General features: G+C 34.5%; 1 protein-coding gene across 2 annotated transcripts; it reads left to right on the forward strand.

Annotated features, from left to right (window-relative positions):
- Positions 1 to 1,534: 1,534 nt before the first annotated feature.
- LOC113708927 (LRR receptor-like serine/threonine-protein kinase GHR1) lies at positions 1,535 to 7,355 on the forward strand. 2 transcript variants are annotated; one of them, XM_072065322.1, is made up of 4 exons: positions 1,729 to 2,315; positions 2,670 to 3,790; positions 3,957 to 5,522; positions 6,711 to 7,355. In XM_072065322.1, exons 2-4 carry the CDS (start codon positions 2,737 to 2,739, stop codon positions 7,292 to 7,294), a joined length of 3,204 nt encoding a protein of 1,067 aa, XP_071921423.1. In that variant the 5' UTR covers positions 1,729 to 2,315; positions 2,670 to 2,736; the 3' UTR covers positions 7,295 to 7,355. The 2 variants fall into 2 exon arrangements, with proteins under 2 accessions (XP_027087453.1, XP_071921423.1); XM_027231652.2 differs by having other exon boundaries at positions 1,535 to 3,790.
- The last annotated feature ends 4,614 nt before the right edge of the window (positions 7,356 to 11,969 follow it).

The raw sequence follows: 11,969 nt of genomic DNA on the forward strand, positions 1-11,969 counted from the left end.
TCTTCTAGTCTCAAATGATATTCTAGTCACATCATTCTCTCAATGTTAATTGTTTTTTCTTAAAATCTTATGGAAATATTAATTTCTTATCGAAAATCCTACCCTATGATCATCAAACGTTCAAACATTCATTTGCAATATTAACAGTTACGAATAAGCACAAGTAATGACATAATTATGTTTGGACATGTGATTATATGAAAGAATATTTATGCTTACATCATAAACACATTTTTTTTTATCTTTTTGACTATCTTTTTTTTTTTAAAATTTCGTATGCATCGGTACATACAAACAGAAAGTGTTACACTAATAATTCCAAATGATTTAAAATTTTTTTTTCCCAATAGTAGGAGTAGGATGGGATTTAAGAAGCGGGAAAAGAGTAGAGAATTAGAAAATCAAAATTTCTAATTCTTGGGGCCTCTGTCCAAATGTGAATATTTCAAATAAAATTCTATCTAAAGACGTACTACAAAATATATTAAAGAACTTCTTATAAATAATTTTTCAAAAAATTCCATAATAGTGAAGTAAACTACTATTTGATCATTTCTCATCGTCAAAAAGGGATAATTTTAGAAACCTCCCCCGATATTTGTAATTATTGCACCCATCTCCCTTAAGATTTATAAAATTACAGAAATCTCCCCTAAAAAATATGTTTTGATGACAAATGATGATGTAAGTACAAAAAGTCTAATGAATATTCTATATTGTCCCTATTTGATTGGTAAAACAAGTTAAATGACAAAAGAAATCAAATATCAGCATCACTTGCAAAGTAAAAAATTTTAATGTAGTTCTTTGCAGCAAAATTTAGGCTATATTTTAAGGCATCATTTTTTAATATTGTTTGGACTTTCCCCATTTTTTCTCTTTGCTAAGTAAGTTGTGAAGAAACTGTTATTAACAAATGTATCCTACTAGTAGAGTATGTGTAAAACTTAAAAAGAAATCCATTTAAATGACTCAGGAATTGAATATAATGTATTAGGTGAGATGAGATTAGAGCTATTCGATAAAGAAATATTTTCAAAATGTGGATTTCTTTTTCCTTTACACTCACATTTCATTTAAGATTTGTAGAGTTGCCAAGATTATTACAATCTTTTCATAATATGAAGAGAGGTAAGTGTAATTTTTTAATCTCAAGAGAGGTGGCTATAATTATCAGAAATCCAGGGGAGGTATATGGAATTATTCAAAAAAAACCACTGCTCAATTATTATAACAAAAAATTATTTTAAAGCAATGATCCTACGAAATTGACATTAAACATCCACACAAAAGTCCACAAAAAGTCACGCAAACATACTAAACCGTAGTCAAAGGGCACCGGTGGGACCCATTCTTATAGTTCACTGACTATACTCCTCAGTCCTCCCCATGCCATGCTGCTTCAGCTCAGCAGAATAGTGCACACTATTAACATCACTTCCCATAAAACTATAAAAGGACACCAAAGGATCTTAAAAACAAGATTTAATAAATCCGCTTGACGTCCACTATGTAAGGAAAGATTCTCTGCCTTTTCTTGGCGGGGAAAGGCTCTTAATTTGCTGACAAATTTTTTGATTAAACAAAACAAAATCCCATTTCCCGCTATTTCCTTTCCTTTGTCTTTTTATTGCAGCCTTTTTACCTTTTTTTTTTTAACAAAAAAGTTATTGTAAAAAAGTTTGCAAAGATTGATTAATTAAATTAATTGACCCTTAAAAGAATGGGAATGAGCAGCAATTAAAGGCACTTTTCTTGATAAAGCCCATCTAAGGTAAAATTCCAAAGCAAAAAACAAAGACAGAGTTATGGGTTTTGTTACTTTTGTATTGGGTTCCCCCACATGTCATTTTAGAGAGAGAAAATACCCAAGAAAGTGATGGTTTTTAGAGAGAGATAAATTGAATGTTTGGAAGGGAAAGAGGCATTGCCTTTTTGGACTTTTATGTATGTATTTAGACTGAAACGGTAAGGTTTTGGATTGTGATTGTTAGAAGCTTTTGGTCTTTTGGAAGCTAATTTGTGTTGGTATTAGGGTTCTTGAAGGCCAAAGCTCTTTTGGGTCCAATATATTTTTGTTGGATTTAATGCAGTTTGAATGCAGATTTGGAGACCCTTTTGCTTCATTTTTAATGGGTCTGAGGCAATGAGTTTAGTTATTGACCAAATCTGCAGTTCTTGAAATGGGTAAAGCTCAGTTTTTTGCTGTAAAGAGTGAAGCTTGAAAGGGTAACTGGTCTTCTCTTGAGCTACGTTGTCAGCTGAAATGGTAATGCATGCTCAGAGGATGCTGCCTGTTGTATTGTTAGATCTGTGTAAGTTGCTTAGCTTTTGTGAGTTTTCTTTTACGGTCAGTTGTTAGTCTGCATTGGTTACTCTGGCTGTAAAGTGTAGTAATTTAGATATCGTCTATTTGGTGCTCTGTTTTTCATCTTCTGTTGTAGATTCAGTACAGAGCACTGGAGGTTTTGGTTTCATTTTGTGTTTTTTTGGTTATTCTTCTGCCGCATAAAAGGACTATGTACTATTGAGGATAGTAAAGGCTGATTTTTGTGTGAAAGTTGTGGGGTTGAATTGTTTGGAAGCACATGGTGTTTTTGGTATCTGTCTATTTGGTTTCTTTGAGCAAGTTTATGATTTGCTGAAGCTAATATTTTTGCATGAACCAGTTGGTTGGTGTCTTTTATTGGACACGTTTAGATTGGAAAGTTGAGCTGAGCTTTGTTTGAGGGTAATATGAAGCTAATTGGTGTTTTGGCATTAGCATGTTGTTTTTTCTGTGCCTTGGGGCAACTTCCTTCCCAGGACATACTGACATTGCTTGAATTCAAGAAGGGAATCAAGCATGACCCAACTGGTTATGTGCTCCAGTCGTGGAATGAGGAGTCGATCGACTTCAATGGATGTCCCTCCTCTTGGAACGGTATAATGTGTAATGCTGGTAGTGTTGCAGCTGTTGTCCTCGACAACCTCGGTTTGTTGGCCGATGCAGACTTGAGCGTATTTTCTAATCTTACGATGCTTGTGAAACTTTCAATGTCAAACAATTCTATTTCTGGGAAATTGCCCAACAATGTTGGTGATTTCAAAAGCCTTGAGTATCTGGATTTATCAGACAACCTGTTCTTTTCGACCTTGCCACCTGGTATTGGTAATTTAGGGAGATTGAAAAATCTTTCATTAGCTGGGAACAACTTTTCTGGCTCAATTCCAGATGCCATATCAGGACTTGGGTCAATTCAGTCTTTGGACTTAAGTGACAACTCCTTTTCTGGTGAAGTGCCCTCGTCTTTCATGAAATTGACGAATTTGGTATCTCTCAATTTGTCCCTTAATGGGTTTATAAAGAAAATACCGAAAGGGTTTGAGCTGGTGGCAAACCTTCAGGTGCTTGACTTGCATGGGAATATGCTCGATGGTAATTTAGATCCAGAATTCTTGTTGCTCACTACTGCAACTCACGTTGATTTTAGTGGGAATTTGCTTGCCAGTCCTTCTCAGCAGCAAAAATTCCTACCAGGCATTTCTGAGACTGTCAAGTATTTAAACCTTAGCCACAATCAGCTGACAGGATCACTTGTAGATGAGGCACAGATATTTGGGAACTTGAAGGTTTTGGATTTGAGCTATAATCAGCTGTATGGAGACTTGCCTGGCTTCACTTTTGTATATGACCTTGAGGTTCTTAAACTCAGTAACAACAGATTCTCTGGCTTTATTCCTAATGACCTTTTGAAAAGTGGTTCTCTGGTTCTAACTGAGTTGGATTTGAGTGGCAACAACCTGACAGGTAAACAACTTACTAAATTATCTGTACTTTATTCTTGTTGTGTTTCCAAATTTTCTTAGTTGTACAATCCCTTTCACTACTTGACATCCATGTATTCACTTAACTTGTGGACTAAATTTTGTTCTGTTTTGCTTGCTAGCTTGACATAAGGTATGCTATTTTGCAGGTCCAGTCAGTATGATAACATCAACCACATTGCAAACACTTAACCTCTCCTCCAATGCCCTTTCTGGTGAACTTCCCCTGGTGACAGGAAGTTGTGTGATTATTGATTTATCCAGCAACCAATTCGAAGGAAATTTGACTAGAATGCTGAAATGGGGTAATCTTGAAATTATAGATCTGAGCAAAAATAGATTGACTGGACCTATCCCTGAGGCAACGGCCCAATTCTTGCGCTTGAATTACCTTAACGTGTCTCATAATTTGTTGAATGGCTCCCTCCCAAAAGTCTTGACTCAGTTTCCTAAAATCGGCACCCTTGATCTCAGTTTTAACCTATTGAATGGACCTCTTCTAAGCAGCCTATTGACTGTTCCTACCCTTCAAGAACTTCACCTACAGAGAAACACTCTGAGCGGAAGTATAGATTTCTTCCCTCCTTCATCAAATGAATCAAATCTCCGAATTCTTGATCTTTCCCATAATCAATTCAGTGGCAACTTTCCTGATGGACTTGGATCTCTGTCTAGACTTCAAGGTCTCAATATTGCCGGGAATAATCTTTCTGGTTCCCTTCCAGCTTCTGTTGGTGACATCAAATCCCTTGATTCACTGGACATTTCACAAAATCATTTTACGGGTCCACTACCAAAGAATTTGCCTGACAGTCTTCAAAGCTTTAATGCATCTCTCAATGATCTTTCTGGGGTTGTCCCTGAAAATTTGAGAAAATTTCCTTTATCTTCTTTCTACCCTGGGAATTCAGAATTACAATTTCCAAATCCTCCTACCGGATCAAACCAGGTTCCAGCTGAAAATCACAGAAAGGGACATTTTAAACCTATTGTCAAAGTGGTAATAATAATTGCCTGTGTGATTGCTTTGGTCATCATCATCCTCCTTGCCATTTTCCTTCATTACATTCGCATGTCAAGGAGGCCTCTGCCAATAGCAAGCAAAGATGTCCGTCACCAAGCCCCGCAAAATCTTTCTACCTTCAGTGGAAGAGACAGTGCTGGTAGTTTGGTAGTTTCAGCTGAGGATATGATGACCACACGCAAAGGTTCATCATCAGAGATTATTAGTCCTGATGAGAAAATGGCAGCCATAACTGGCTTTTCTCCATCAAAGGGCAGTGGCTTTTCTCCATCAAAGGGCAGTGGCTTTTCTTGGTCACCTGAGTCTGGGGATTCCTACACTGCTGAAAACCTTGCTCGACTGGATATCAGATCCCCAGAGAGATTAGCCGGTGAGCTGTTCTTTCTTGATGACACGATCTCATTTACACCTGAGGAACTATCAAAGGCCCCAGCTGAAGTCTTGGGCAGGAGCAGTCATGGGACATCTTACAGGGCAACACTGGAAAATGGGTTGTTCTTGACAGTGAAGTGGTTAAGGGAAGGAGTTGCAAAGCAAAGAAAGGACTTTGCTAAAGAGGCCAAAAAGTTTGCAAATATTAGGCATCCAAATGTTGTAACTTTGAGAGGCTACTATTGGGGACCCACACAGCATGAGAAGTTAATTCTCTCGGATTACATTTCTCCTGGAAGTCTTGCAAGCTTTTTATATGGTAAACTCTATGCTTGATATTTTACTCTTGTTATTTTCTTTAGCAAATATTAAATAGAGTATCGGAAATGAATTTGTTCCCACCATTTCTTAATAAACTTTTAAAGGCTGAGCCTTGTAAAAAGTATATATTTTTTTTCTTTTACCTGAATAAAATCATGTTACTCTTGATGTGTCAAACACATTCACTGCTATATGCCTCGTTGCATATGGGCTTGATCTGTGTGCTCTACAGTCTCTCTTATGTCTTGAAACTGGTTTGCTTTTAGCTATAAACATGTTTAATAAGAGGAGTTTTATGAAACTGTGTTTGTCTTAGGTGCTCATAAAGCTAATTAAAGTATGATGCTTAAGCAAAGATGCATAATTATGCTGTCTTTGGGGATCTGACTGTGAAGACATTCTACAGATGGAAAAAGGGTGACAATTATCGAATTTTTGTAACATTGAATTAAAGGTATCGTTGGACTAGAGAAAGATGTTTTCTTGGAGCCTTGTGTGATAGAGAATTAACTCGTGTCTGTTCCTAGCTAGGCCAGCATAAACCATTCTCAGGTATATTGGTTTTTCAAAAATCAGCTGCTTATCTGAAACCTTTGTAATGCACCACTAACCTTGATCTCAAGGAGACAATTCTCCTTCATTTACTGATCATACATGAACCGAACCTTTTAACTTTTTTTTTTCTTGTTTTACCTCCGACCCCTTCCCATGCCCTTCCCATCCCAACTGTCAAGTTCAAGATTCGAACCCTGGACTTGGCAGCAGGGAGACCTCTAAAGAGCTCTCCCCCAGCCATTGGGCCAACCCCAGTGGTTAACAAAACCTTTTAACTTCTTTGTACTCTTTGAATATTTCCGTAATTATTGTGCATAATTATCTATTTTGAATATTAGTTACTTAGTAAAGTAAAGAATCAAGCGGTAGTATACAATTCAAGCAGTGTAAGCTGTTTTAGGTAGGGTTTTTAGCCGTGCAAATCTTGAGGCTTCTTCTGACAACTGTTTTATCTCTTTGTTTTTCTAATTCCCTAACATTCTTTGTTCTGTTGGCTCTCTTCTAATAACTAGTAATCCATACAACAAGGACTTTAGATGGAAAGTAGAAGGGCGGTATAAGTCCCTTGCTCCTATATCTCATTAGAAATATGAACTGTGTTTTGCATCTGATGGACTCCCAACTTCTGCAGATCGACCTGGAAGAAAAGGTCCGCCTCTAACCTGGGCACAGAGGCTGAAAATAGCAGTTGATGTTGCACGTGGCCTGAATTATCTTCATTTTGACCGTGCGGTTCCCCATGGAAACCTTAAAGCCACCAACATCCTGTTAGATGGTCCAGATTTTAATGCAAGAGTTGCAGATTACTGCCTTCACCGACTCATGACTCAATCAGGCACGATTGAACAGATTCTTGATGCTGGGGTGTTAGGTTATCGTGCACCAGAGTTGGCTGCATCTAAGAAGCCTCTGCCTTCCTTTAAATCAGATGTTTATGCTTTTGGAGTTATATTACTGGAACTGCTAACCGGAAAGTGTGCTGGTGATGTTGTTTCTGGTGAAGATGGAGGAGTCGACCTGACAGATTGGGTGAGATTGAGGGTGGCAGAAGGTCATGGATCTGATTGTTTTGATGCTGCATTAATGCCTGAGATGGGGACTCCTGCGGCCGAGAAAGGAACGAAGGAGGTCCTCGGGATAGCTTTACGTTGTATACGCTCTGTATCTGAAAGGCCAGGTATCAAGACTATATATGAGGACCTCTCGTCCATATAGCTTGTTGATCTTCTTTAGTGAACAATGGTGAAAATGGGAATCAAATAGCTCATTGACCTCCCTTTTGAGTAGCAGTTCAATTAGGAATTCTTTTGGTGTCCTGAGCTAATTTACTAACCATTTTGTAAATTGGTGCATATCTCCAATGTACACTGGAAGCACACCCACGGTTGGCGAGCTTTGGCCATCACTCAAAATCTTAACGAGTACTTCTAACAAAATAGACTGAGACAAGCAAATCCTATCCTGGTTGGAGCGCTACAGGTTTGCTTCTGTGGTTGGCAGTTGGAACTTCCTGGAAACTTATTACTGCAGATATGGCATCCACCATTTCCTGGCTATTCAATTTAGTCATAATCCAGGCATATCCATGTGCATCTTCCCTCTTACTTCAAAAGAAAGTAAAGTAGGATTTACAACTACTTAGTGGGATATAACTACTTAGTGCCCACTTTGGCATATGGCCACAGTTCCATTCAAGCACCCCAAAAAAAAAAAAATCTACCTAGTACCTCCTCTCTAAGAACACAACAAAAATTAGCATCACCACCCCAGGATGTCAATAATTTCATCAACTATTTCAGAATACAAGCATTGCAATGGTAACGTCTGATTGTCAGGTTCATAACCCCAATAATAACTTGAATGAGACAAAAAGGACAAAGGTGCAAACAAATACTAAATAACCAACAGTCATTTGAATTGTTGAACCTCAAACCTCAAGTGGAATGGGAGGTCAAGAATTCAAACGTTGCCTTCCATTACTTGTCATTATATGTGACAAAACTTTAAATTGTTTAAATTTATATGAGGGCATGATGCATTAGTCTGGTGCTAGTGGTTCAGTTTTCGTCAATTTCTCAGTAGATTTAGTTGGACCCTCTCCTTTAGCATATATTAGAGTAGGAGTAAGAATAGGTATATGGTAGGAAAGCATCGGTTGACGCAAATGAAAATTTCATCAACTATGACAGGATACAAGCATTGCAATGATCATATCTGATTGTCAGGTTCATAACCTCAATAATAACTTGAATGTGGCGAAAAGGAGAAAGGTGCCAACAAATACTAATCGGAATATTCATCAACAAATGAAAATTCCTGCCACAGAAAAACAGTTGTAGGACAGCCTTTCCAGTAATCAGTCAAGTGATGTGATGTAGGACATATATCACGAGAAATTTTTAATTGGGATAATTGCAGAAACCTACCTTGAGGTTTCCGACATTTGCACTTACCTCTACTGTAGTTTGAAAAATTACACTGACCTCCCCTGAAGTTACTAATCCTTTGCAAATTCAGTCCAAACGATTAAAATATTATTTTAGGGAGTGAAATTAGAATTTTGTACCAAATTTGTCCTTTGTAATACATGTTCAATGAATAACAAAGTACTACAAATCAATTAATAATTAATAAACTTTAAGGAATATAGTTTATAGGCAAATACGCATTACCTATTTAAGTACCGATTTTTTATGAATATTTTACTTTTAAATATTTAATTTAATACAAATATTTACGCTCAAATACAGATTTATATTTACTTTCAAATATTTAATTTTTGTTAAATACAAAAACTACCAATTTCTCTTCCGTAAAAATATTAATATAACACTTTTTTAATTTTAGTTACAAACATTTATGTATTTAACATAAATTAAATGATTTAGAATAAAATGCCCATAAAGAACCAATACTTTACTCATGTAATGGATGAAAGTCATAAAGATTTAATACTTTATGGGCCATTTCTTTTTTTTTTAACACAATATTTAATTTATATTAAATAAATATCCTACCAATTTCCTTTTTGCAAGAATATTACTGTAACACTTTTTAAATTTTACTTACAAACATTGATATATTTATCATAAATTAAATGTTTGAAAGTAAAACACTCGTAAAAAGCTGGCGCTTTAAATGAATAATGCGTGTTTGCTCATAAAGAGCCGGTAACTATTTAAAGTACCGACTCTTTACGGGTATTTTACTTTCAAACATTTAATTTAATATAAATATTTACGCTCAAATACAAATTTGTATTTACTTTCAAATATTTAATTTTTGTTAAATACAAAATCTACCAATTTTTCTTCCATAAAAATATTAATATAACACTTTTTTAATTTTAGTTGCAAACATTTATGTATTTAACATAAATTAAATGATTCAGAATAAAATGCACATAAAGAGCGAATACTTTACTCATGTAATAGATGAAAGCCATAAAGAATTAATACTTTATGGGCCATGTCCTTTTTTTTATATTTAATTTATATTAAATAAATAACCTACCGATTTCCTTTTTGCAAAAATATTACTGTAACACTTTTTGAATTTTACTTACAAATATTGATATATTTATCATAAATTAAATGTTTGAAAGTAAAATACCCGTAAAGAGCCGATACTTTAAATGAGTAATGCGTGTTTGCCCATAAATTATACTCTTTAAAGTTCATTAATTGTTAATTGATTTATAGTACTTTGTTATTCATTAGACATGTAACACAAAGGGCAAATCTAGTAAAAAATTCTAATTTCACTCTCTAAAACAATATTTTAATCGTTTGGACTAAATTTGCAAAGGATTAGTAACCTTAGGGGAGGTCAGTGTAATTTTCTAAACTACAGGGGAGGCCAGTGCAAATGTCAGAAACTTCAGGGGAGGTTTCTGCAATTATCCCTTTTTAATTTTATGATGAAATTTAATATTATTTATTTATTTTTTTGACAAATGAGGCTTTTTGAATATAGGATTCTGTGAAGTGATGTTCGCATTTGTAAAATGCGAGCTCGTCAAATTTCCATTTTGCAAATGCAAGGTATAGCTAAATTTATTGAGTTCTGATTATATTTCAGCAAAAAGGACATTGTTTGCCATTTGTGGTTGCTGATTTTTGATACAAAAGATGACAAACTTCATTTTGCAAATGCGAACACCCTTTGCCCAGTAGCGTACATCACAAGCAACTTTTTTGTAGAATGATTTTAGAATTCATCATAACCTTAGAATTTTCTCATTTCTCAATATGAAACCATTTACCAAACGCCCTTGAATAAAACAAATGTTGTATGAGCTCATGGGAAGAGACACAAAACCAATTTGAGTGGTCTCTCTCCGTTTCTTAAAGCCGGGATCCGTATTAAAGCTTTTCTTTTAATTTAGAAAGTCCACATGTTCAAATATAATGTTATCAAATCATTAAAGAGAGATGTAGCCATTTTCCAATTGGAAAATGCTTTAGTAACTATGGTTATGGTAACAAACAGTTTTTATGTGATGTTACACATTGTCATATTTTTAGAAACAATTTGATTACTTATTGAACCCATCCACCTAGATAGAAATAAATTATCGTAATGATTAAAACTTACTAGTTTGTGGCAAAAATTTACTATTTTATTTAAAAATTTTATATCAAAGTAGTGTCAGGAAGTTTAATTGAAATAATATTAACATTTTTTTTATTAATGATTGAAACTTAGTAGTAAGAAATCATAATATACCTGTATAATACACGATTGTGTATATTATTTAAAAAATCTTTTGTGTTTTATACATTTTAAAAATACTATGAAAACAATTTTACTTTTCACATGACCTCATAAAATATATGTAATAAAATTTTGTCATATTATCTACAACAAGAGGCTGTCAACAAAGATTCCTTTTTCCAGCTATCATTGGATTTTACGAGTAAGCAAGCGTACCTATGCTAGAACTTCAGTAGTTTTCTGAAAATTCTCCTTTTAAACTCCTTTTAATTTCAAAAGTCTTGTAAATAACACCAAATACAAAATATAAGAAAAATGCACAACGGATTTTCTGTCCCACATCCTGTGCCATTTTCTATGCCATTTTTTATTATATTGCTATTTCTCATTCATAAACATCATGTTTTAATTCTTTTTTACTTTTTTAAGATCCAATAACTATTAATTCAGTAATACACAAAATTTAACATACTCAAAAAATCAAAATGCATAAAAAATGAGATTTTTTAATGAATTTTCTGATGTATTTTTTAATTTTCTATTATATATTGCTTTTTTTAAGCTGTTATATTTATTTTTTACTGAATTAATAGTTATTGGATCTTAAGGAAGCAAAAAAGAATTAAAACATGATGTTTATGAATGAGAAATAGCAATATAATAAAAAGTGGCACAGAGAGTGGCACAGGATGTAGGACAGAAGATCCGTTGCGAGAAAAATGTAGCACTTAACACCATATTTTGCCAAAATCCTATTGTTTCGACAAAAAAAAAAAAAAAAGTGAGGAAATATTCACAAATAAACTGCACAATTACTAGTTGAATGAAGACTTATCATACAACTAATGACTTGCCAAAGTCTTAAATCAATCCATTTTCGCTGATTTTAAGGAGTAGCAACCTAGAGCGCCAGGTAACGCCACATTGATTAATCAATATATTCCAAAACAAATTTCGTACTAAACATGTTTTTGCTCCTTCATATTCGTATCTTTCACAGAGAAGTCTATTGTTAATGCCTTTTTAAGTTCCTAGTTGCCAATATAATTTATACTCTAAGCCTCTAAGGTCATCATTTTCTGTCAAGCAAATAAATTAGTGATACTAATAATCTAGATTAGAATGAGAGAAGAGTGGCTCTTCAGCAATTAGGATTATTCAAGGTTTGTAAAAT

This window comes from Coffea arabica, chromosome 9c (genome assembly GCF_036785885.1).
Source record: "Coffea arabica cultivar ET-39 chromosome 9c, Coffea Arabica ET-39 HiFi, whole genome shotgun sequence".
Lineage (NCBI taxonomy): Eukaryota > Viridiplantae > Streptophyta > Magnoliopsida > Gentianales > Rubiaceae > Coffea > Coffea arabica.